Source organism: Chiloscyllium plagiosum, unplaced genomic scaffold (assembly GCF_037043375.1).
Source record: "Chiloscyllium plagiosum isolate Xiang-an unplaced genomic scaffold, Cpla_swu_hap1 HiC_scaffold_31, whole genome shotgun sequence".
NCBI lineage: Eukaryota > Metazoa > Chordata > Chondrichthyes > Orectolobiformes > Hemiscylliidae > Chiloscyllium > Chiloscyllium plagiosum.
In genome coordinates, this window is record NW_028270169.1 from 47,215,898 (window position 1) to 47,243,482 (window position 27,585).

General features: G+C 45.5%; 2 protein-coding genes across 3 annotated transcripts in view; one reads left to right on the forward strand and one right to left on the reverse strand.

The window, feature by feature from the left end:
• Positions 1-5,206: 5,206 nt before the first annotated feature.
• rad51d (RAD51 paralog D) lies at positions 5,207-27,211 on the reverse strand. Its single transcript, XM_043718732.2, has 10 exons — positions 26,961-27,211; positions 24,889-24,950; positions 22,633-22,751; positions 19,761-19,842; positions 18,007-18,141; positions 17,266-17,361; positions 16,973-17,063; positions 13,088-13,158; positions 10,788-10,955; positions 5,207-10,169 (listed from the first exon to the last, which is right to left on the reverse strand). The coding sequence occupies exons 1-10, from the start codon at positions 27,040-27,042 to the stop codon at positions 10,065-10,067; spliced, it is 1,011 nt and encodes a 336-aa protein (XP_043574667.2). The 5' UTR covers positions 27,043-27,211; the 3' UTR covers positions 5,207-10,064.
• clip2 (CAP-GLY domain containing linker protein 2) overlaps positions 26,806-27,585 on the forward strand; it is a 161,251-nt gene continuing 160,471 nt past the window's right edge. Inside the window, exon 1 of one of the 2 annotated variants that reach the window (XM_087977496.1) lies at positions 26,806-26,893. The gene's annotated coding sequence lies outside the window, so the exon portion shown is untranslated. The remainder of the gene's footprint in view (positions 26,894-27,585) is intronic. The other variant, XM_087977498.1, reaches the window with a different exon arrangement.

Below are 27,585 nucleotides of genomic sequence, written 5' to 3' on the forward strand. Positions count from 1 at the left end.
ATTGAGAATGCAGCCTGCAGTGTACAGCTTCTATTGGTTAATGATTACTGTCGGATTAGGCTGGAGACAAATATTCTGAGCTACTGCCAACCATTTTCTGGAATATTTCAATTTGATGTTTACTTTGTTGTGAAAGCACTAATCATTAATCTGTCCACACAGCAGGCAAGAGGGAACAGAGCTTGGCAATTACATTTCTGGTAATCTCTCTGAATCAATACCTCAACAAAACACACTTCTTTCTCCAGCACACAGCAGACCAAATACCAACCAACCCCAATGGTTCTGTACAAGAAGGTGGGGAGCAGCTGGGGTTTCTGAATTAGAATTTAGAACCCCTGGTGTGGAACCAGGCCATTTGGCCCAACAAGTCCACACCGACTCTCCGACGAGTACCCTATTTACATTTCCCCTGACTAATGCACCTAACCTACACGTCCCTGAACATTTTGGGCAATTTAGCATGGCCAATTCACCAAACCTGCACATCTTTGGATTGTAGGAGGAAACCCAAGCAGACTCCACACAGACCAGTCACCCAAAGCTGGAATCGAACCCAGGTCCCTGGTGCTGTGAGGCAGCCGTGCTAACCACTGAACCACCCCACAATTATTATATGGTGTTGGGGAAAATTTGCTTATTCTTTTCAGTGGGAAGGGAAAAAGCTGTTAAACTGTGGATGGGGAGCAAGGATGATGGATGCTGGGAGTCTGTACTGCCTTCATTCATCTCCAGGCTATGGCTGAAGAGACAACATTCAGACTGCCCATTGAAGAATGCACAGTTGGATGGGAAATAGGGTCCTTGAGTCATCTAAAGTGCACTCACTGACTGAAAGTTCTGTTGCTAGTGGATTCCAGCTGTACATGTGATAGGGATCAGGCCAGAAATATTGAAGATTCGCTTGTAGTCTAGTCACATGAGTTTTGGGGATCGTATTGTGGGGAGGTCTACTCTACTGGCTCCATGATCCAAGGTTGTTGGTAGGAGATCCATTGGAGGCAATATCTGGATTCCTCATGCTCCAGCACAGAATAGAATCAACAACGCTGTGAACTCTGGACATATTTATATCAGAAAATTTAGAGGATATTCAGCCTCAACCTACTGTCATGCATCATCCACCCTGTACCAATGAACAGAATTGTTCAAAGATTCTTGGAAAGAAACTTCTAATAACCCTGTGATCCAGGTACCCCTGGAAATTAATCACAAATTTTGGAAAATTCCAGAGCAACTCTAAGGGATTGGGCAATCCCAGGTAGCATTGCTGCAGGTAATAATGGTCTCACTTCAACAAACCAGCAGGGGAGCTGGCCAATTTGTGGCTCTGTATGAAATTTTGGGGGGTGGTGAAATCTGTTTAAAGTGCCTCTTCATTTGGTGGACCCAGGGGTAGACAGGTAGACGTCATTCACTCCATTGCAACTCCAGGTTAGTAAACTTCCTTGGACAAGTGCAGGGCTTTCAGCATTGGATATACCATCAAGATGGCACAAAAGGTTGGATCTAGCCCACCCCACAATCTACAGTGGGGTTCAGCTGTAAAGCTTCCTGGCAGACACAATCCCAATCAACTAATGTAGATCCTCGAGGCTACATCAAAAGGAGTCCTCTCCCGAGTTTCTGTTCTAGTTCCACCCAGCTCTCCCTGACATTAAGAGTATTTGCTGAAACCGGGAAAGGACAGCATTAGATATTAGCTTCAGGAACACGGCTAGGCCATTCAGGCCCCCTTAAGCCTAACTCCGCCAATCAACATAATCAGCTGATCTGATTGGAACCTCAAATCCACATTCCCATCTACTGCCTTACTGAAAGGGAATCAATCTACCTCTGCCTTCAAAATAATCAAGGAGTCTGCTTCCATCACCTTTTCAGGAAGAAAGTTCCAAAGGCGCCTGACCTTCTGAGAGAAAAATAATCACATTGCCATTTTAAAAGGTAACCTCTGACCTTTGAGGCAGTGACCTCTAGATGTGGGATTGTTTTAGATCACCATTGTCAAAAACAAACTGAGGGCCAATGGTGACTTGACTAACATTGGATGGGAGCACACCATTATACTGGGGACGGGCTTAGGACAACAGCCATGAAAACCGATCGTTATTTATAAAGTCCATTACTGCTTATTAAGGTTCTGCCTTAAACCATTCCAGTTTTGACTTTGCCTGTGCATCTGCTCCAGCCAGTTTGGTCAGAAACCAATGCTTGGATTTACAAGTTTTCCTTACAGGACCGCAGCTGGGCACCTCCCTGTGTCGGGGTTCAGTTCATCCAATTTAGGAATACTGAACAAAGTAATAAAATGGAAGCTTGACACTTGAAAAGGATCAGATCCAGTGGTGCTACTTAAAGGGACATTCTCCACGTCCTGCTTCAATGTTTTGGAAGTGGTCATTCAAATTAGCAGCAACGAAAAACTGCAGACGGAGCTGGGAATTTTCCACTCACCTACCTGTTCATTTCTGTTCTTTAAAACAAACAAGCAGGAATTTGAGCCACTGACAGAGCATTGAATTGGGATCCCACCACCCCAAACACCATCTCATGCAGAGCCACAAATTGGCTAGATATCGTGGTGTCAGAGGCTGAGGCGGTGACCTTTTCGATGTTTATATGAGGAGCATGGATAGGGCGAACAGCCAAGAGTACAGGACTTCAAAACTAGAGGGCAAAGGTTGAAGGTGAGAAGGGAAAGATTTAAAAGGGACTCAAGGGGCATCTTTTTCATGCAGAGGTTGGCGAGTGTATAGATTGAGCTGCCAGAGGAAGTGGTTGAGGCTGGTACAATTACAACATTTAAAAGGCATCTGAATGGGTATATGAATAGGAAGGGTTTAGAGGGTTATGGCCAAATGGGACTAAATTAGGTTAGCATATCCGGTTGGCATGGACGAGTTGGACCAAAGGGTCAATTCCCATGCTGTACAACTCTATGACTCTGAATATATGCAGTTATATTCTATCTTACACTACCCCAGGGTATCATAGTGCACTGTTTAGCCAATGATGTAATGCAGTCACTATTGCAATGTAGAAAGCGTTGCATGTACAGATTAGATAACTAAATAATCCCTATTTATGATTTGGAGGACTCATGCTGTCTTCTTTCAGATAGTCCCATTGGGCTAATTTATATTTGACTAGGGCCAAATGAGACAGAGGCTTAACTCAAAAGTTGGCACCTCAGCCAGTGCGGCACTCCCTCCATGTTACATGGGACTGTTAGTCTCGATGGTGAGGCCTGGATTGAAGCTTAAACCCCTATCCTCTGGCTCAGCCAGGCCACCATTACTACTCAGCCAGTGCTGACACTTTGTAGCAAGAATGTAGCTCTGTATGTAGGGTAGTGTAAAACACCAGAATAGTTGTGAAGAGGGTAGCAAGTCATTGCTGAGAAAACACAGGTCCACAGTTTGCTGACACACTCCGCTCTCTAACACAGTCAAGGGAAGAAGTGGATGCAGAGTTGGCCAAAGGTTAACTTTGTGCTGTATTCAAGCACAGAATCAGTGTTTACAAAATGATAAGTTATGAAATACTCTACGACGCTGACAGCAATGAGTCAGTGTATTTACAGGAAATCAAGAGGCAAACAGCAGGTGGTGAGTGTGCCAGGAGACACCATGGTCATTTTGACTAACTTTCCTAAAGTTGGGCCCAAAGGCAGAAAATGAACTCTGATCAAATCACAGACAGTCCTATTTCATTAAAGAGAGTGAATAAATGCCTTGTGTTGAAGCAGTGTCTCTCTGGCAATGAATCTCTGACCAGGTCTGTGTCATTCAGACAAGGCTCTCTGAATTACATACTCTCACCACGAGAAGTGAATTTTCCAAACCATCACGGACCCAAAATGTTCTTCTAATCCTGCGCATGACATTACATTTCTTAAAAACAATGTTTTTATAATTTTTAAAAAATCAACACACTCCACCTTGTGGCCGTTGCAAGAACCTCACACTGTCAGGCTGCTTTTTAAAGCTGGGGTGGAGAGCCATTCTCGACATCTAACAACTAATCCTGCCTGGAAATCCCAAAATTCAGGATTTATGTCGGGTTTCTTCATAATACAAACATGGAAAGCAAGATCAATGCCCAACTAAAGAGGTTAACACAACTAATCAGATTTATTTACACTTCGATTATACAGAAACAGCAGCACACACAGCGAAATGGAGGATGAAACTGTTTAGCAATTTGACCTTTTAGCCTTAAAGGAACATACTCCACCTAATAGAACTTATTGTATATTGCATAGAGTAACACAACTATTGGTTATAGTTCTTTAATAATCATCATGTTGTTCTGACAATATGATGGGGGTGGGTTGGGGGGGGAAAGATCATTGATGAAGCAGCTGAAGGTGATTGGGCTTAGGACACTCACATGGATGCACCAGGCTGAGATGACTGACCTCCAGAAGCCACAACCATCTTCCTGTGTGCTCCCTGATCCTGAATGATTTCAGTTTTGCCCAGGCTCTTTGATGCCACACTCCAGCCTTATCTCAAGGGCTGTCACTCTCAATTCACCTCTGGAATTCAGCTCTTTTGTGGTATCAGGCACTGAGTGGCCCTGGCGGAACTCAAACTGGGCATCAGTGAGCAGGTTGTTGCTAAGTATGTGTAACTTGACAGCACCAATGGAGACACCTTCTGTCGTTTTACTGATGATTGAGAGTAGACTGATTGGGGAGATAATTGGCTGTGTTGGATATTCCAGTTTATTTGTGGACAGGATATACTTGGGCAACATCACATATCGTCAGGTAGATGCGAGTGTTGTGCTAAGTTCTAGAGCATAAATATCCCGTACTATTCAGTATTTCAACATCTCATGGATGCCCATCTTGAGCTGCTTGATCTGTCTGAAGTCTCTTCCACTTATTGTGGTGTTAGTGTGACACGTGTTGGAGGGTAGTCTGTGTGAAGGCTCCACAAGGTCAGTGCGGTGGTCACTCTTACCGAAACCATCATGGATCGATGCATCTTCAGCAAGCAACTTTTTGAGAATGAGGTCATGTATTTTTTCCAATAAATTGAGGAAATTCAGTGCATTTTAAGAGAACGATTGCGATTAGGAAGGCCCTGACAAAGCTATAGGCTGTGAAGGTAAGATGGTATGTAATAAATATGGCATTGAAACCATTAACTTCATGATTAACAGGACTTGAAACATTTTGCACTGTGAACAGCAAATGGAAGGATCTCAATTGCTCATGTGGTTTTTAATAACATTCGGCAGTACAGATATAGTACAGGTTAAGGTGAAAGCACTGGTCAAAGTAATCACGATGCATTTACAGAACAAGGGTTTCTTGGCCAGATTGGGTACTTGAGATTAGATTAGATTAGATTATCTACAGTATGGAAACAGGCCCTTCGGCCCAACAAGTCCACACCGACCCTCTGAAGAGTAACCACCCCAACCCATTTCCCTCTGAACCATGGGAAATTTAGCATGGCCAATTCACCCAACCTGCACATCTTTGGACTGTGAGGAAACCCACACAGACACAGGGAGAATGTGCAAACTCCACACAGACAGTCGCCTGTTCTTCTCTGGCATATTTTTAAGGTGAGAGGAGAAAGATTTAAAAAGGACATGAGGGGTATCTTTTTTCACACAGGGTGGCTCGTATGTGGAATGAGCTGCCAGAGAAAGTGGTGGATTCAGGTACATTTACAAAGTTTAAAAAGACATTTGGATAAGTACATGAATAGAACATAGAACATTACAGTGCAGTACAGGCCCTTCAGCCCTCGATGTTGCGCCGACCTGTTATACCAATCTGAAGCCCATCTAACCTACACTATTCCATGTACATCCATATGCTTGTCCAATGACGACTTAAATGTACTTAAAGTTGGCGAATCTACTACCGTTGCAGGCAAAGCATTCCATACCCTAACTACTCTCTGAGTAAAGAAACTACCTCTGACATCTGTCCTATATCTATCACCCCTCAATTTAAAGCTATGCCCCCTCGTGCTCGCCGTCACCATTCTTGGAAAAAGGCTCTCCCTGTCCACCCTATCTAACCCTCTGATTATCTTATATGTCTCTATTAAGTCACCTCTCAACCTTCTTCTCTCTAATGAAAACAGTCTCAAGTCCCTCAGCCTTTCCTCGTAAGACCTTCCCTCCATACCAGGCAACATCCTAGTAAATCTCCTCTGCACCTTTTCCAACACTTCCACATCCTTCTTATAATGCGGTGACCAGAACTGTACACAATACTCCAAATGCAGCTGCACCAGAGTTTTGTCCAGCTGCAGCATAACCTCATGGTTCCGGAACTCGATCCCTCTGTTAATAAAAGCTAAAACACTATTTGCCTTCTTAACAACCCTGTCAACCCGGGTGGCAACTTTCAAGGATCTGTGTACTTGGACACCGAGATCTCTCTGCTCATTTACACTACCAAGAATCTTACCATTAGCCCAGTACTTTGCATTCCGGTTACTCCGACCAAAGTGAATCACCTCACACTTGTCCGCATTAAACTCCATTTGCCACGTCTCAGCCCAGCTCTGCAGCTTATCTATGTCTCTCTGTAATCTACTACATCCTTCGTCACTATCCACAACTCCACTGACCTTAGTGTCGTCTGCAAATTTACTAACCCACCCTTCTACACCCTCATCCAGGTCGTTTATAAAAATGACGAACAGCAGTGGACCCAACATCGACCCTTGCGGTACACCACTGGTAATGGACTCCAGGATGAACATTTCCCATCAACCACCACCCTCTGTCTTCTTTCAGCAAGCCAATTACTGATCCAAACTGCTATGTCTCCCACAATCCCATTCCTCCACATTTTGTAAAATGGCCTACTGTGGGGAACCTTATCGAACGCCTTGCTGAAATCCATATACACCACATCAACCGATTTACTCTCATCTACCTGTTTGGTCACCTTCTCAAAGAACTCAATAAGGTTTGTGAGGCACGACTTACCCTTCACAAAACCGTGCTGACTATCCCTAATCAAATTATTCTTTTCTAGATGTTTATAAATCCTATCTCTTGTAAACTTTTCCAACACTTTACCAACAACGGAAGTAAGGCTCTCTGGTCTATAATTACCAGGATTGTCTCTACTCCCCTTCTTGAACAGAGGAACCACATTTGCTATCCTCCAGTCTTCTGGCACTATTCCTGTAGACAATGACAATTTAATGATCAATGCCAAAGGCTTGGTAATCTGTTCCCTGGCTTCCCAGAGGATCCTAGGGTAAATCCCATCCCGCCCAGGGGACTTATCTATTTTCACACTCTGCAGGATTTCTAATACCTCTTCCTTGTGAACCTCAATCCCACCTAGTCTAGTAGCCTGTATTCTCCTCGACATCATTGTCGTTTTCTCGAGTGAATACTGTCGAAAAATATTCAATTAGTGCTTCCCCTATCTCCTCTGACTCCACACACAACTTCCCACTACTATCCTTGATTGGACCTAATCTTACTCTGGTCATTCTTTTATTCCTTAAATACCTATAGAAAGCCTTAGGGTTTACCCTGATCCTATCCGCCAACAACTTCTCATGTCTCCTCCTGGCTCTTCTGAGCTCTCTCTTTGGGTCTTTCCTGGCTACCTGGTAACCCTCAAGTGCCTGTACTGAGCCTTCACATCTCATTCTAACTTAAGCCTGCTTCTTCCTCTTGAAGAGAAATTCCACTTCCTTCATAAACCACGGCTCCCGCGCTGTACAGCTTCCTCCCTGCCTGACAGGTACATACGTATCTAGGACACTCAGGAGCTTTTCTTTGAATAAGTTCCATATTTCTAATGTGCATATCTCCTGCAATTTCCTTTCCCATCCTATGCTTCCTAAATCTTGCCTAATCGCATCGTAATTACCTTTCCCCCAGCTGTAACTCTTGCCCAGTGGTATACACCTATCCCTTTCTATCACTAAAGTAAACATAACAGAATTGTGGTCGCTATCACCAAAGTGCTCACCTACTTCCAAGTCTAACATCTGGCCGGGCTCATTACCCAGTACCAAATCTAAAGTGGCTTCGCCCCGTGTTGGCCAGTTTACATACTGTGTCAGGAAGCCCTCCTGCACACACTGGACAAAAACTGACCCATCTATAATACTCGTACTATAGTGCTCCCAGTCAATATTTGGAAAGTTGAAGTCCCCCATGACAACTGCCCTGTCTCTCTCAATCCTATCGAGAATCATCTTTGCTATCCTTTCCTCTACATCTCTGGAACTATTCGGAGGCCTATAGAAAACTCCCAACAGGGTGACCTCTCCTTTCCTGTCTCTAACTTCAGCCCATACTACCTCAGTTGACAAGTCCCCAAACAAGTCCCTTTCTGCAACTGTAATACTGTCCTTGACCAACAATGCCACACCTCCCCCTCTTTTACTATCTTCTCTGTTCCTACTGAAACATCTAAATCCTGGAACCTGCAACAACCATTCCTGTCCCTGCTCTAACCATATCTCTGAAATGGCCACAACATCGAATTCCCAGGTACCAACCCATGCTGCAAGTTCACCCAACTTATTCCGGATGCTCCTGACGTTGAAGTAGACACACTTCAAACCAACTTCTTGCTTGCCGGTGTCATCTTGCGTCCCTGAAACTTGATTTTGGACTTCCCTACTCTCAACCTTTTCTATACTCGAACTACAATTTTGGTTCCCATCCCCCTGCTGGATTAGTTTAAACCCACCCCAATAGCCTTAGCGAATTTCCCCCCCAGGATATTGGTACCCCTCTGGTTCAGATGAAGACCATCCTGCTTGTAGAGGTCCCACCTACCTCAGAAAGAGCCCCAATTATCCAAGAATCCAAAGCCCTCCCTCCTGCGCCATCCCTGTAGCCACGTGTTCAATTCCACAGGCAACAAACTAGAGACAACAACTCTGTTCATCCTAGCTCTAAGCTTCCATCCTCGCTCCCTGAATTTCTTCCTTAAATCCCCATCTCTCTTCCTACCTATGTCGTTGGTGCCTATGTGGACCACGACTTGGGGCTGCACTCCCTCCCCCTTAAGGATCCCAAAAACACGATCAGAGACATCACGAACCCTGGCACCTGGGAGGCAACACACCAACTATGAGTCTCTCTCGTCCCCACAGAACCTCCTATCTTACCCCCTAACAATGGAGTCCCCAATGACTACTGCTCTGCTCCTCTTCCCCTTCTGAGCAGCAGGGACAGACTCTGTGCCAGAGTCCTGTACCACACTACTTTCCCCTGGTAAGTAATCCCCCCCCCCCCCCCCCCCAACAGTATCCAAAACGGTATACTTATTGTTGAGGGGAATGGCCACAGGGGATCCCTGCACTGCAGGTTTGGAGGGATATGGGCCAGGAGCAGGCAGGTGGGACTACTTTAGTTTGGGATTATGTTTGGCATGGACTGGCTGTTTCTGTGCTGTATGACTGGCATTGCTAATGTGGTTTCAGCTCCAGCTACAGGGGAGTTGGCCTGTTCAATGTTCCAGTCCACCCATTCCCAAGGTTTGAAAGGCAGATTGTGCAGTTACTGAATGTCAACAGCACCTTTTTAGTGCACAAGGGTGATTTATTTATCCAAAAAATGTGCCAGGATTAGACTGCCCACCAACTCCCTATGATGGGATGATGGGGCAAAGGACGCAGCCTTTAAACTGGAACCTCACACTAGTTACATAAATGAATGCAAGTTGTTGGTTGTAGCTGCATAAAGACATCTGGCCAACCATACACAGCCATTCACCGTTTAACATCCCCTTGAAAACCACAACTTCATCCATAGCCAAGTCTATAAAGCTTAAACTGAAAACAACAAAATCCAAGGGTCTGATGCACCTGCTTCTGTACAGGCTGTTAAAATTTCCAAGATCTCTCCATCCTGCTACCTCTCTACAAGGAGGGAGGCTGACTCTAACACAGCAGCCACAACATAAAGAGTGGGCTTTGCACATGGACAATGCACTGCCATGTAACTGCTCCTCCGCAATCTTCATCAACGCCATCAAATACATTCACTGCAATAAAACAAAATTCACACACAGCTCTTCTGTTGACAGAAAGTCCAGCCAGGCTTTAATCTGCGTTGTCAAGGTCACCAGTAGAATGCTGGGAGGAAGCAGTTTGAGTGGTCAGTATTCCACAGGAAGTGATGTCAAACTCTGTGCTTATTCTGGTGGGCTGAGGGAAATAAAACACACATATACACACTTGAGATCAGGTTTTGAGATGCTTATGAGACAGAGAGTGAAAGGAGGGGATTGATAATGGAGAAGGGAAAAGCTAAGCTCACACCAATAGCATTTACTTAATGTTAACAATGCTGCTGAGACACCCCTTCCTCTCCAGACGGCAAGCCAGAAGATGCTGAATGGAGGCAGCTCTGGATCATGCAAAGTTTGAGTAGATGTCTGGATCGAGTTATTATCAGGAACAACTCCCCTCCATCCTAATTACACCATCAGGAAATAATCACTCCCTCAATGTTTCTGATAGGGTGTGGTGTCAGTACCATCATCCCTTCCAATCTCGTTCTCCTCATCTAGATCAATGCAGGCCTGTATAGCAAGGTGATCAGAGTCTACCTTCAGCTTCAGTGAATTATAAGGTGGGAGGGAATAACACAGCAGTCGTTTTCATAGTTTGGAGCAGACAATCTTACTAATGTACTGAACACACCCTACTTACTAATGTACAGTGAGCCAATGTCACAAGGGGTTAGTGCACAACTGGAAAAGGAGGCAAAGTGCCACCCATTACCCCAGCTCCCCACACCCATGGATTACTGGCACCCCCTACCTGCCGAGATGACTTCAGTATAGTTGCTGTGCGCTTCGCTGGCTGCACAGCAGCTCCTTCTGTCCCACGCTGGAGCAGGACACGAACGTTAGGAACGTAACTCCATGAGCGTCCCAGAGCTGGCTTCACTCCACCACCACCAGAGTCCTGGACCACACTATTGGTCACCTGGCAAGTGTGGAAAAGTCAATAAAAATCAGTGAACACAATCAGGTCAACAGCTCTTTGCTGTTCACAGAGCTCGCTGTGTGGAAATCAATTGCCACATTTCCCAGGTCAAGTAACTGCATTTCGAAAGTTGTAAAATGCTCTGTACTGTGATTGTGAAAGGTGAAATGATGGGGAACTCTCTCTCTCCCCACCCCCTCTCCTTAGCATAAATCTATGCCTGCAGGAAAGGAACAAATCTAACAACACAAGACTGGATAAGAAATCAATAAGAATCATAATAATTAAGGAACAATGTGTTTCACAGGAGTGTTATACAACAACTCAGGAGACTAAGCGACAAACAGAGATGTATGTGATCAGCTGGCCATCAAAGAGGTAGGTTTTAAGGAATATTCCAGAGGAGGAAAGTGAGGTGGATGGGACGGAAGGCCAGAGTTTAGGGTCGTGACAACCACCATTTGTGGAGGGTTTAAGCTCAGAGTAGGTTCACAATATCAGAATAGGAGGAATGTTGATATGTGGCTGAAGGAGATTGGAGAAAGAGGGAGGGATTTGAAAACAAGGTTGAGATTATTTTTTAATTATGCGCATTGCTTGACCATGATCCACAAAGTTGGGGGCAAGCTTGACAGGCGATCTGAACTCAGTGCGAGTTAAACCAGGGGTTTGGGACCTCCAGCCTAAAGGTTGGAATGTGGGAAATGGAGAAAGTTGTCAACAACAGGGCGGCACAGTGGTTAGCACTGCTGCCTCACAGCTCCAGAGACCCGGGTTCAATTCCCGCCTCAGGCGACTGACTGTGTGGAGTTTGCACGTTCTCCCCGTGTCTGCGTGGGTTTCCTCCGGGTGCTCCGGTTCCTCCCATCATCCAAAGATGTGCAGGTTAGGTGAATTGGCCAAGCTAAATTGTCCGTAGTGTTAGGTAAGGGGTAAATGTAGGGGTATGGGTGGGTTGCGCTTCGGCGGGTCGGTGTGGACTTGTTGGGCCGAAGGGCCTGTTTCCACACTGTAATCTAATCTAATCTAATCTAAACAGGTTGAGGTAGGGGAAGAGAGCACCCAACTGCCTGGCTCTCTTCTGTGGAAACACCTGCACTCGAATATCCATGAGGTGAAGGTGTGGGGTCCACCACCACGAATGAGGTCTTCAGTGATCAGTGGGTACCACACAGGCTGGAGTGTGTCGTCACATCCAGAAAGGACCATAAAATGTTTCCCTTACACATGTCTGTCAACCGTTTTTTGTTCTTAGAAGGCCCTTACAAGGCGGTGTCTAACCTGGTCCATATGTATTTTAATCAAATTAGAATGTGGGAAGCTAGCCTGAAGAGCTTTGGAATGGTCAAGTCTACAAGTAAGAAAGACATAAACCATGGCTTCAGCAGCTGTTGAGGTTAGCAAAGAGTGGAGCCAGGCAATGTTAGTGAGATGGAATCAGACAATCTTTTTGATGGTGTTGATGCACAGATGGATACGCATCTTGGGCTCAAATATGACACGAAGTCGTGTCAGACTGGTTTAATCTCAGATGGTTGTTATGGAGTCAGTCACGAGGGAACGGAGGGGACTAAAAAACAACGGTTTCAGTTATTCCAACATTTAACCGAGAAATTTTCTTCTCATCCAACACTGGTCTGTCCAAACAGCATTGGAGGAGGCCATTTTGCCCAATGTGACAATGCAATCTCTCTGAAAAAGCTATCTAATTCAGCTCAGTGTTCAGCTTTTTTTACCTGTAAAAGAGGATTTTCAGGTACTTATCCAATTGGAAATCGCTGTTAAATATGCTTATATCATCCTTCCAGATAAAGCATTGCAGACCACACTAACTGATTGCAAAAAATAAGTTCCCTTCCTTCTGGTTTTTATATCTGTGCTCCCTCATTACTGAACAAGCTGCCTGTGAAAACAGTTCATTTTCATTTACTCCAACAAAACCATTCATAATTCTGGTCACTTCCATTAAATCTCCACATTAACATTCTCTGGTCAGAGTAACTGAAGTTGCTCATCGTTTGTATCATTCTGATAAATCCTCATACTTTAACAATCAAAGTTTTGTATTAGGCCTTTTTTCCTGTTACACTACAATCCAAATCTATCCACATGTCAGCGGTTCCATTACTCACAATTACAGCAACATTTAGTTCTCTGGCAATTGTCTTCAGTTCCCTCGCAAGTTGCATCATGAGAGACATACCTAACAAAACAAAAATGACAAAGGCACACAAGTTGATTATTCAAAATCGAGGAGGTGCCTTCAGCGTTGAGAGAGAAAGCCGGTCGTGCAGATGTTGAGGGACAATGAATTTGTGCTGCAAAATAGCACCTCCTTACTTGGTAACCTCTCTAAAATAACTCGCTTCCTAAATCCCAGGTGGAATTAGCTCTGTTCAGCACAATTGTTGCAAAACCCCTATGTAGGACCACTGCTGCTGGCTCACATGAAGATTGTTTAATTGAAGCATGGATGGGAACATGCCATTGGACATGTGGCCAAATCTGAGACCCAGGGAGATATGGGGACTCGGTCTCCAGGAAGACAAACCCCAGCTCTTCTTGGTTCTCAATATTAGGAGGACCCAGTCATTATAGTTCGGGGTCTTTTCTCCACTGAAGGGTTTTACTCAAATTCAGTTTATATAAGTCATTTCTTGTTATGAGACATGAATGATCAGATTTTAATGAATTCAATTTTACAACTTGCCACAGCTGAAGTCAAACTCATGAGCTCCAAATTGCTAATTCAGTATTTGAGGAGGTAATGGCCTTGTGGTATTATCGTTGGACTATTAATCCAGAAACTCAGCTAATGTTTTGGAGACCTGGGCTCGAATCCCACCACAGCAGATGGCAAAATTTGAATTCAATTTTTAAAAAAATTTGTAATTAAGAATTGAGCACGAAACTAATGTTGTTTGTCAGAAAACCCATCTGGCTCAATAACGTCCCTCAGGGAAGGAAATTTGCCATCCTCGCCTGGTCTGGCCGACATGTGACTCCAGACCCACAGCAATGTGGCTGACTCTCAACTGCTCTCTGAAATGGCCCAGCAGGACACTCAGTTCAAGGGCAGCTAGAGACTGACCAGCCAGCGATACCCACATCCCAGGAGTGGGGGAAAAACAAAATCTAGGCCTTCTTATTGAACTTCTGACATCTCTGGACCAGATGGGCCAATGGGCTGACGAGTGGCAGAAGACGTTTAATTCAGATAAAATGAGAGGTGCTGCATTTTGGAAAAGGAAATCAGAGCAGGACTTATACACTTAATGGTCAGGTCCTAGGGAGTGTTGCTGAACAAAGAAACCTTGGAGTGCAGGTTCATAGCTCCTTGAAATTGGTGTTCCAGGTAGATAGGATAGTGAAGAAGGCATTTGGTATGCTTTCCTTTATTGGTCAGAGTATTGAGTACAGGAGTTGGGAGGTCATGTTGCGGCTGTACAGGACATTGGTTAGGCCACTGTTGGAATATTGCGTGCAATTCTGGTCTCCTTCCTATCGGAAAGATATTGTGAAACTTGAAAGGGTTCAGGAAAGATTTACAATAATATGCCAAGGTTGGAGGATATGAGCTACAGGGAGAGGCTGAACAGGCTGGGGCTGTTTTCCCTGGAGCGTCGGAGGCTGAGGGGTGACCTTACAGAAATTTAAAAAATAGGGTAGGGCATGGTTAAATAGACAGTCTTTTCCCTGGGGTCGGGGAGTCCAGAATTAGAGGGCATAGGTTTTGGGTGAGAGGGTAAAATTTAAAAGGGACCTAAGGGGAAATTCTTTTCACACAGGTGGTGGCGTGTATATGGAATGAGCTGCCAGAGGAAGTAGTGGAGGCTGGTACAATTACAACATTTAAAAGGCATCTGGATGGGTATATGAATAGGAAGGATTTAGAGGGATAGGGGCTAATTGCTGACAAATGGGACTAAATTAAGTTAGCTGAAAATGTGTTGCTGGAAAAGCGCAGCAGGTCAGGCAGCATCCAGGGAACAGGAGAATCGACGTTTCGGGCATAAGCCCTTCTTCAGGAATCCACTAAATTAAGTTAGGATATCAGGTTGGCATGGACGATTTGGACTGAAGGGTGTGTTTCTGTGCTGTACATCTCTATGACTGACTACAGGATGTCAGTATCACTGGCAATGCCAGCATTTGCTGCACATTCCCCAATTTCCTGAATAGCCTATTTCAGAGGACAATTAAGAGTCAACCCCATTGCTGTGAGCCTTGAGTCACAGGTAGGCCAGGATAGAGGATCTACATCCCCACACGACGTTAGTGAACCAGATGGGCTTTGAACTATCAGTGATAGTTTTGTAGTTGTCCTGACTAACTTTCAATTGCAGATTCCTTTTTATTGCTTGAATTACTTGAGGGTAAATTCCACAAGCTCCCACATTGGGAACTGAACCCATATCCCCAGAATAATTCCTTTCATCTCTGAATCAGTAGTCTAGTGACATTACCATTATGCTGCCACCTCCTCCTGGTTTTCTTCGACTTGTCCACTCAGGGAAAGGTGGAGTATGTAGGCAGCTGGTTACTGAATAGCAATAACCACAATCCTGGCTACTTTACATATACATCAGATTTCTGATTCCAGGCAGAGCATTAAGTGATTTGCAGCCATATTCCCATCATTGGTGTGCCAACTAGGAAGTATATATCCGCCCTCAACAATCACAGAAAGACACACATGACCTAATTGAGTGATCCTTCACTGTCAATTATATATACCTACACTCCTGTCCCGTCAGCAATTAAGAAATGATTAGAAGTGCAATTTATTTAACATTGCTCTGATTTTTCTCACCCCACTATCACTCAAGAATAACCTGGAAACTAATTTGTGACTCCTGGTGACCGCTGGAGTGACAGTAACATTAAATCAGGTCATTCATGGCTAACCATGGGCCCCCTGGCCTCAGCTCACTGCCAGTGCTGTCCCTCACTGTATCTCAACTCCTCCCTACTCCCTTCACCCAAATTCGGAGGAAACAACCTCTTGCTGCCATCACCTCAATTAGCTCGAGGGGCTGCTACCACTTTCCTGGCCAGCATTGTGTGTCCCGTTCACAATCCCGACCGGAAGGGCTCAGTGGCTGACCTGCTCCCGGACTGATGCTGCACCTAACACAGCTGCTAAATACCTGGGAAAGGGGCAGCACAGTGGTTAGCACTGCTGCCTCACAGCACCAGGGACACTGGTTCGATTCCCGCCTCAGGCGACTGTCTGTGTGGAGTTTGCACCTTCTCCCCGTGTCTGTGTGGGTTTCCTCCGGGTGCTCCGGTTTCCTCCCACAATCCAAACATGTGCAGGTCAGGTGAATTGGCCAGGCTAAATTGCCCATAGTTTAGGTCTATTAGTCAGGGGTAAATGTCGGGGAATGGGTCTGGGTGAATTACTCTTCGGAGGGGCAGTGTGGACTTCCTGGGCCGAAGGGCCTGTTTCCACACTTAGGGAATCTAATCTAATCTGGGAGTCGGCCATCCAGCCTATTCGCCAATTTTTCATTTAAGATCTTGACAGCTTTGTATCTCAGTCTCACTTACCTACCATGGATTCATACCCTTGAACAATTGTCGCAAATAAAAATGTATCAGTCTCAGCTTTGAAGTTTCAATGAACTCAGCCCAGCAGCTTTTGAGGAAAAATGTTCCTACTTCCTTCTGAAGTGACACTACACATCACCCCCAATATTAATTTTGAGGTTTTGACACCTTGCTCTGGAAAATAATGGTTCTCTCTCTCTCCCTCTCTTCTAATGATCCCAAACACCTCAAATTTGTGGCTTCTTCAATCTTTTGTACTTGAAAGGATTGTAAGCCAAGTCCAGTCAACCTATTCTCAAGACCCTTTCAGTCCTGGTACATAGGAGCTGTCTCTCCAAACACCCTGGCCCCTGGTGGTGAGTTTGGGAGTGAGCTGCAGGCACAAACCAAGCTCATTTGCCGAGCTTAAACTCATCGAAGCCGGACCCAGCCGAACTTTCGGAGCCTTTGATACGGCATCTCACCTTCGAGTTGATGACCTCCCAAGATGGAGGAGAGCAGAGCAGAGACCGAATCGATCACTACAGCTTTCACTGAGCAGCAAGCACCAGTCACCTGCAGAAACAATAGGAGTGAGCAGTATGGAGTCAGTGGGGTGGGTGGGGAAAGGGGATCTCGGGAATGGCCACCCATGAACGGAAGGGAAACGAGCCTTGGGGAGCTGACGGGGAGATATGTAAAGTTCAATACCCTGATATCCATCCCCCAGCCCTCACCTCTGTTCCCCACCACCTCCAGTACCCTTCCTGCTCCCTACCTGATGTGTGAAGCCTGTCCTGAAGTCCTGCAGTACATCCAGCAGGCGGTACACTTCAAACACACGCACCACTTCAATCCGCTGGAGCGCTTCACTCTGTGAAACAGGGAGGGAGGACAGAGAGGGAGAGGGACACAATTGTCACAAAGGAGAGGTGATGGCAAGGAGGGGAAGGAAGGGGGAAAACCAAACGCTTTGCAATTAAAAAGCACCCACCATGTCCCCAATGTTGTGCCCAGACAACGACATACTTTCTAACTAGAATTAAACATGACGTGGAGGTGAAGGTGCCGGTGTTGGACTGGGATGTACAAAGTTAAAAATCACACAACACCAGGTTATACTCCAACAGGTTTATTTGGAAGCACTAGCTTTCAGAGCGCTGCTCCTTTGTCAGGTAGCTGTGGAGCAGGATCAGAATACACAGAATTTATAGCAAAAGATCCCAGTATCATGCAACTGAAACAAAATCTGGACCAAACCTCAACTGTTGTTAAGTCTTTCATCTTTTAGAATGGGTTGCAGGTTTCACTTCATAAATATGCAAATCCCAGAACTTCCAGTCTCAGTCACAAAATAACTTAAGGTTCTATCATCAGTTCTAAAAAAAGTGTTATCTCAGTTCAGACAATACATTAAAGGCGTGAGTTTAGAGTCTGTCCTTTTTTAATTAAAGAGACTTTTTTTGGAAGGTAAGGGAATGCAGACTCGAACCTGAGTGGAAGTGGAGCCTTCTCCTACCTGTCCTTCCAAGGTGGTCACCTGCTCTTGGATCAGATGCAGAAGGCGAGAGGCACTAAGTCCCCCAGTTGAATCAATGTAGAGCACTCTCTGCTTCAGTTCACACACTATGTTCACCGCCAAGCTGAGGCATACCTTTAACAGTAAGTGACACGAGGGGTGAGGCTGCTGAAACACAAACTCAGTCCCTAAAGCCCAGCTCCCACAAACATTCACTGACATAAGCTCGCAGAGGACTGTGTTCACAAGATACGGTGAACAGGGACCCAGGTTCGATTCTGGTCTCAGGCGACTGACTGTGTGGAGTTTGTACATTCTCCGTGTCTGCGTGGGTTCCTCTGGGTGCTCCAGGTTCCCCCCACAGTCCAAAGATGTGCAGGTCAGGTGAATTGGCCATAGTGTCCAGGGATCAGTTAGGTGGGTTAGTCATGGGAAATGCAGGGTTATAGGGAGAGGGTCAGGGGATTGGGTCTGGATGGCTAGGTCTCTTCGAAGAGTCAGTGTGGACTCGATGGGCCGAATAGCTTCTTTCTGCACTCTATGGATTCTATGACATAGGCTGAAAAGCCATCACACAACCAAGAGATGGCAGGAATCATGAATTATTTTGAAACACTTGCCCGGTTTACCCTCCAATGGAATGGGCATGGTAGGAGGCTAATGTGGAAGGTCATACTGCCAACTGGCAGTGCCAGTTTCTCCAGCTCCATCACACTGCCCTGGGCCATTCTCTCCCCGCTGCTCAGTAGCAGAGGGTGGAGGCAGCTGGGTACTCGGTTTGGCTGGTCACAGTATAATTGGTCCCTGGAAATAAACAGTGTAAGTCTCTGGATCAATATCCGGCCAGCAGAGTGGGGTTGGGGTGACTCCCACAAACAGCTCACCAGGGCCAGATTTTTATTTCAATTTCCAAGATAGTAGAGAGAGAGAGCACCTATGCTTGAAGGGCGCCCTCTCAATCACTCTCCTGCTGCAGAAACCCGCCTGCTCTAGCGCCTTATTAGCCTTCCAAATTCGTGAGCCCAGCAACCTGCCCTTGTCTGAGATGGCAAGCCCACAGTCTGGACCGCTGAACCCTCATTCAAGGTCAACAGTGGGAAGGGTTGGGGGGGGGGGGGGGGGGGGGGGTGGGGAGAACAGGCACTGAAGTCCACAGAGACCATCCCCCCACTTCGGTATGGGCTGGTTGCCAGGGCAACACCTGGCAGTGGGTAATATGGATGGTGGACAGGTCAGCCTCTCTCCCACTCCCACTTACACATGGCTGTACCTCTGGCAGAGACCCCTCACAGAGTAACCTCTCACATATATGAACAGATTTTTGATTCCACAATTGAGATGGTCTGCTCCCTAGGTACAAAGTGGTATCAACAAAAGATGTCAAAAAACTATCTGGAATATCTATCAGTTGTGTCTGTCCACACCTCCCTCTGCCTCCCTTTGAGGCCTACCCTGGGCCATGCCTTGCCCACCAGAAGAAAACAACATAAGAAATACTATTAGGAGAGGAGGGTATTCCAGCTCCCTGACAACAATGATACATTGTGCTAGGGTCTGCACTCAGTCTAGCGTACATTTCAGGGCCAGCCCAGTGGTGGCTACAGCAGGCTGTGATCTTTGCTGGCATTGGCTGTGGAGGTTCAGGGGCAGGTTGGTTTTTAGAGGCCATTGCTGTGTAAGCTGACCCGCAATCACAGCGAGACATCAGTCACACCTTACAGCACGTTTGCTGTTAAAGATTAAATGGTCCTTACCTGTGTCTTACCGCTGCCTGGTGCTCCGACAAACTCCGTTAGCTCTCCAGTGTAAAGGCCCGAGTCCAGGAATGCATCCAGGCTGCAGTCAGCACAGAAAACAAATCACAAGCAGCACTGAACAAAACCAGCCAGAATCACAGCCTTCTTACAGGAGGCCATTCAACCCACCGCATTAGTGCCAGCTTTCCAATGAATATCTCACTTATTTTCCCCACATCACTTTTGCTTCTTTTATTAATTAAAATTAAATCTGTGCCATCTTGTTCTTAATTCTTTCAGGAATTGGAACACCTTATTTACTGAGTTCCAGGCTCTCATGAGTCTGAATTCTTCAGCCAGGAATCCTCTCAGGTTAGAGAAAACCATCTTCATGAAATAAAATTCCTCATTCCTGGACCGTTCTCACGAACCACCCCTGCACTCCCTCCAATCCTCCTCAAATGCAGTGCCAATGAACGGACACAATACTCTAGCTGGGGATCACACGACAGTGTTGCGTTATTCTAACAGAGTGAGTGAGTGAAAGGGAGTTCAATCCAAACTTCTCAATGCAACAGAAAAACAAAGTGGTGCAGGCAAAGCTCTTGTTCAACATGGAGGTGAGGAGTGAACTTACCTAAATTCCATTAGTGCGCAATCTTTTGGCACGGGGTCAGAAAATGAGACCCCAATAGCTGCTAAATCCAGCACCCTGCCCCTCTTCACCTTGCCAAATCCAGCACCCCACCCTGCCAAATCCAGCACCACACCCCGCCCTGCCAAATATAGCACCCTGCCCTCCTCACCCTGCCAAATCCAGCACCCGCCCCTCCTCACCCTGCCAAATCCACCACCCTACCCCGCTTCACCCTGCCAAATCCAGCATTCCATCCCAACCCCTCCCAAACCCGTCCTCAACATGGCCAAGTCATGACCCATTGCTCCAATTGCCTGACCACTTTTGGAAGCTGGCTGAAGCTACTGGACTCCCAGTATTCAAACCTGGCAAAGCCCAGAGGTTCAGCCCGACCATCCCCTGTTCTCTTGGTGTGACTTGTACAGATCAGAGTTAGTTACAGAAGATGGAGACTTTATTCAACTAAAATCAAAATGAAAACCATCTAGATTTCAAGTCCCAATGCGAAAGAAAAAATCCAAAAACCAGAGCCACAGAAAGAGGGGTGCTTAGCTTTGCATTATATCTTGAAAGACAGAGTCAAACGTGAAGCAGAAAGTTACTCAGGTATTAAATTGCGATTTCGCCAAGAACCACACTGTACACACTGAGGTCAGGTAGGTACACATGGGAGGGAAGGAAGGTCATTGGTAGCCTGTGATTGTGGAGTAAATGCAGGGTACATAAGGAACATATAAACAGAATGCTCAATAACTTGTTACCCAGATCCTATACTCTACCTCAGTCCCTCCCAGTCTCAGATCAACACTGCTCACTGACCTAGCTGTACTCTTACATCTCACGATAAATCTGTGCAAAATGACCAGGAGTACCTGGACATTAGCAAGGTAAACCCTAGACTGCCTGTACTGTTGTTTGCTGCTCCTTCGTGCGCCTTTGTGAGAATGAGCAGAAAACAGGATGGGGTTTGCAGTACGTATAGCACAAATGATCCCAGGATTTAAGGAGTTAAATTAGGAGCGCCTGTTACATAAATTTGGCCTAGATTTCCTTCAGAATTTAGCAGCTTGAAGGGTCACCTTATTGCTAATTAAGGATTCAATAGGACATATATGCAGGATAGCTGTTCCCTTTGGTGGTAGAATTCAGTAAGGGGGCATATATTGCTAAAATGGAAGGTAGGTAATTGAAGTGAAACAGGAAGATTTCACAGAATGATTACAGAGCTGAAGGAGACCATTCAGCCCGCTGCATCGGCACTAGCTTTTATTCACAGAAAGGGGCTTTTGTTCACAGAAAAAGGTAGCTGTCTGGAACACCCTTCCAAAGAGATTTTCATGGGACAGGTGAACATTTTGGGACTGAAACTGAAAGCTGTTGGTCAGGTAGAGATTTTAAAGACTATGGAATGAAGACAGATAACCAGAGTTGATCAGCCACAATCTTACTGAATGATGGGACATGCTCAAGGAATCGAGATGGCTCACTCCTGTTCCTAACATACGTCAGTCCAGCTTTCCTTTAAGGTGTGTCGTATCATATCTAACAGTATTTTATGTCTCACAGTCATATACCTTTAAGAAACATGCCATTGCATTATCACTGTATCACAGCAAGTGACCTGATGGCAGATATAAAGGCCCCAGATTCCATCTTATCTTGGATCACTTGAAGCTTGATAGACTACTGAATGCATGTTGTAACTGTACAGCTTAGATATGAGCTCAGACACTATATGCCTGGGATAGTAATGTTTATGTACAAAAGATGGCTGTAGCAAAACATCTGTTGGATTTTTCAACACCACAGTATCTGCACCCAGTTTCTGATATTATGAAAGATTACAAAATATTAGCACATCATGTAAAGTACCCTACTGGAAGCAAATTACATTACCTGCATAGATGTGAACATGTGAATTAGGAGAAGGCCATTCGGGCCTTCAATCCTGCTCTGCTATACAATAAGATGATGGTTGATAGGATCGTTGCCTCGATCCACATTCCTGCTGAACCCACTATACACTTTGCTGCCCTCGTTTGTCAAGAATCTCTCTCCCTCTGTCTTAAAAATATCCAATGACCCACCTCCACCGCTCTCTGGGGAAGAGAGTTTCACAGCCTCTCTGTTAAATAGAAAGCGACTATTTTTAAATTGTATCCTCTAGTTCTAGTCTTTCCCTCAAGCAGAAAGATTATTTCAGCACCCACCAAGCCTAGTCCCCTCAGGATGTGGTACGTCTGAAACCCGTACCTCCGGTTACCAGTTGACAAGATGGCCGTGGAAGCCAGCAGCTCCTCATAGAGATCTGCCCCATTGGAAGGGAAGGGGGAATACTGGGCAAGCAGCACCCGCCTCACAGCGACCAATGTCTGGGAAGACAAAACGTTTCAGTATTAGCAAACACACCACGAGCAGATATCCAGAAACAGCACTGAAAACAAACAACACAACAGTCCACATTCAAACTCCATCCTGGCGGTTAAAGAATTCGATTTCAGTTAAAAACAAACTCTGGGAAGCTCCAAACGACAGGTTGACAGATTGTTGACAACCAAATGACTGCAATAACAACTTATACAGAGCAGTCTCGATTATCCAAACGACACGGACGGGGCGTATTTTGTTCGGATAATTGAATGTTTGGATAATCGAAGGTTCGGATAACAAATCTTTGCCAAGCGTCCGGACCTTGCAGCCGTGTCCGGATAATCCAAAACTCGGATAATCGAGGTTCCTCCTTATTTATATAGTGCCTTTAATGTCTCAATGCGTTTCACAGGAGTATTATAAACAAAGTACTTTTTTGTTTTTACTTCAAAAATATACCTTATGCATAAAAAAATCTTTTATATTATACACACACACACACACACACACACACAGTCACACACAGTCACAAACACACACACAGTCACAAACACACACACAGTCACAAACACACACACAGTCACAAACACAGTTTGGTTTTGTACAGAAGAATAACAAGGAAACAAACAAACATTTGAGTTTGACTCTATCCAAACGACCCAAAGATATCTCTTAATTGAACACATTTACATATATTTGAGGCACTGGAAAGGTCCGATAGCCAAACAGATCCCCATTTAATTTCGCAGAAGGACCTCAGACAGTGGTCCTTGCCCACTGTGCCTTGGCGGCAGTTACCCCAAACTTTACTGTATCGCTCAGCACATAGTCCTGGACCTTGCAATGAGCCAGTCTGCAAAATTCAGTCAAGGTCATCAACTCCTTGTTCTGGAAGACCAACAAGTTTCGGGTAGACCAAAGAACATCTTTCAGAGTTGAATGTTGTCCAAGTACAGTTGATGTTTATCTCAGTGTGTATTAGAAAACAAAGTATGATGTGACACCAAGTCATTGAAGGAGATAGGTCACTGCTATCCTTTGGAGAAGGAAACCTGCACTGTACATGATTATTTTCCCATATCAATGTGGATGATTCTTAACTGCTCTCTGAAAACCTCTACTAATCCACTCAATTCTATCAAGCCCTGACTCAGGGAAACTGAGAGTCAGCAATAAATGCTGGCCTTGCCAGTGATGCCTCAATTGGAAAACCCTTTAAAATGCCAACCTGCTCTAAGCTAGTGCAGTGCTCATTAACTCCAGGTGACAATTCCTTGGTAACTATCAATAAATTATAAGGATTTAACATACGCAGATCTCAAATATTAAACTGGGTGTCTTTATACTATCAAGCTGGTATCAACATTTAAAACAGTGCCCACGGTGACTTGGTACAATGAAAACAACTTTTCTCTCAACACTGGCAAAACTAAATAATTCATCATTGACTTCAGAAAGAAAGAAGGAGAACGCGCCCCTAACTACATCAACAGAGCGGAGGTTGAGTGGACGGAGAGCATCAAGTCCCTCAGAGTGATGATAACCGATGATCTGTCCTGGACTTCCCACGTAGATGCGACGGCCGAGAAGGTATTACACCTCTTCAGGCAGCTCAGGGAATTCAGCATGTCCATAAGGAATCTCACCAACTTCCACAGGTGCACCACTGAAAGCATTCTGACCGGGTTCAGAACGGCCCAGTATGGCAACTGCACTGCCCAGGGCCGTAAGAAACTACAGAAGGTTGTGTGCACAGCCCAGACCATCCACGGACTCTACTCACATGGCTCGTTGCCATGGAAATGCTGCCAACATCATCTAAGACCCATCACATACCGGTAATGCTCTCCTACAACCTCTTCCATCAGGCAGAAGATACAGAAGCCTGAACACATGCACCAACAGGATCTGGAACAGCCTTTTCCCAGCCGTTATTAGACTGATGAATGGACTCTCTAGCCTTGAATAATACCGATCTTGCTAACATTGGTCTCTGTACAATATAATCTATATGACTCTGCCTAAGTCTTTCTACAACCTCTGATCTATACATCTTGCTTACCATGAACTGCCTGTATTGCACATAAACAAAGCTTTTCACTGTACTTCAGAACACATGACAACAAATCAATCAATTACCTTGTAGGAAACAGAACATTTCTGCGCCAGGTCTTCAATATCTGCAGATGCCAATTGCACAACTGAAAAAGATTGAAGTGAGCATGAGTCTCGATTAGAGGGTATCACATCCTTAACCCCAAACTCAGCAGCACCAGTGAGGTACCTTCATGAAGTTAATATACTATTCTTGTCCCCGATCAGCACGAGACAGATCGTGCACTGCTCATTTGTGTGGTCCAGAAGTCATGTGATGGCACACAGTACATCAAAGGGTGGGTGGAGTAGGTCACATCACTCAGCTAATAATCCAGAGAGTCGGCCTAATGTTCTGGGGACATGGTTCAAATCCCATTGTGATCAACAGTGAAATTTCAATCCATTAAAATAAATCTGGAATTAAAAGCTAGTTTAGCAGTGACCATGTATTGAGTATAGGAGTTGGGAGGTTGTGTTGTGGTAGTAGACGACATTGATTAGATTCCCTACAGCGTGGAAACAAGTCAATACCAACCCTCCGAACAGTAACCCACCCAGACCCATTTCCCTCTGACTAATGCACCTAACACTATGGGCAATTTAGCATGGCCAATTCACCTGACCTGCACATCCTTCAATTGTGGGAGGAAACCGGAACACTCGGAGGAAACCCATAGGGAGAATGTGCAAACTCCACACAGGCAGTCGCCTGAGGCTGGAATCGATCCCAGGCCCCTGGCGCTGTAGGCTGCAGTGCTAATCACTGAGCCACAGTGTTGCTCTAAACAGATTGGTTATGCTACACTGAGAACGCTGTGTGCAATTCTAGTCGTTCTTCCAGAGGAAGAATATTGTGAAACTTGAAAGGGTTCAGTAAAGAATTTACATGCATGTGGCCAGGTTGGAAGGATTGAGTTATAGGGAGAGACTGATTAGGCTGGGGCTTTATTCCCTGGAGTGTCAGAGGCTGAAGGGTGACCTTATAATGGTTTATAAAATCATAAGAGGCATGGTTAGGGTAAATAGGCAAGAACTTTTCCCAGTTGGGGGAGTCCAAAACTAGAGTGCAAATGTTTAAGGTGAGAGGGGGAAGATTTAAAACGGATCCAAGGAGCAACTTTGTCACACAGAAGTGGTGGAGGCTGGTACAATTACAACATTTAAAAGGTATTCAGATGGGTATATGAATAGGATGGGTTTAGAGGGATATGGGTCAAATGTTGGCAAAATGGGACTAGATTTGTTTAGGATATCTGGTCGGCATGGACGAGTTGCATCGAAGGGTCTGTGTCTATACTGCACAGCTATATGTAACCACCGGTGACTGTAAAACCCATCTGGTTTATTAATGTCATTTAGGGAGGGAAATCTGCAGTCCTCATCTGATCTACATGTGGCTTCAGACCCACAGCCATGTGGAATCAGGTAGCAGTAATAAATGCTGGCCTAGCTAGTGAGACCTTCATCCTGTGAATCTGAAAAAAAAAACTCAGGTCCTTGAAACTAAAAGAGGTGGACGACTTAATTAACATAATTAAACCAGAACTGAATTGGAAACCAAGCCATGGGATAAACCCTGTTCACGCTCATATTGCATCTTTAAAGAGGATATCGTCCTAAGGCACTGAACGATTAGAAGTCAGGGGCAGGTGAAGATTTCTGTATTTTTACTGGGGGTGGTCTACCTACCTCTGTTCAGGCATATTCCTAAAGTTTTAATTAAATTTTTAATCACCCGCGTTCCCTCATGTCAAACAGCCCTTTCCCGTCCCCGACAAAATGATAAAAGAGAACAGTTTCTTCTGGGTTGCTAACACCGACGGGAAACGGGAAAAAAAGCAACATTGGAGCGCGTCCAATCCTTACTGTCACCAACTGAATTGCAGCGAGCTAAAAGGCTGGCGAGATTCAGCTTGCATGGGGAGTTAAGTTGCAATTCAAGTTGAGGCGTGACAGTCCTTCTACAAAAACACTCCGTGCAGTGTTTATGCTTCAACAGGCCTGTGAGCGGCAAGAGTCTTCCTGAGGCTGTGAAAAGCAACTTAATGTAAGTCTACCTTTGCGTGTATCAGGGATGGGTGGAGAGGGGACATGGTTTCCCGCTCTCCCCTTACCTGTTACTACATTCTGGTCCCTCAAAGCCTGGATGAGTTGAGGGGTGGCTCCAGGACAAATCCCCTCCCGGAGGAGCACCATGAGGGAGGGATCTGTAAAACCAGCAGCACTCCGCTTTCTCGCCACACCCGGTTGAATATCTCTCCTTCCTTCCAGATGTCTCTCCCTCTCACCCCGCTTCCCTCCTATCTATCTATTTCTCTCTCTTCCTCCCAGTTATATTTATCTGTCTTCCCCTCCACCGGGTGTGTGTATCTCTCCCCCCCCCAGTCAGCGCTGGGTGTATGTACCTGTCTCCCGGGGGTGTATGTACCTGTCTCCCAGTCTCCCGGTGGGTGTATGTACCTGTCTCCCGGGTGGGTGTGTATCTATCTCCCGTGTGGGTGTATGTACCAGTCTCCCAGGTGGGTGTATGTACCTGTCTCCAGGTCTCCCGGGTGGGTGTATGTACCAGTCTCCCGGGTGGGTGTGTATCTATCTCCCGTGTGGGTGTATGTACCAGTCTCCCAGGTGGGTGTATGTACCTGTCTCCAGGTCTCCCGGTGGGTGTATGTACCTGTCTCCAGGTCTCCCGGTGGGTGTATGTCCCAGTCTCCCGGTGGGTGTATGTCCCAGTCTCCCGGT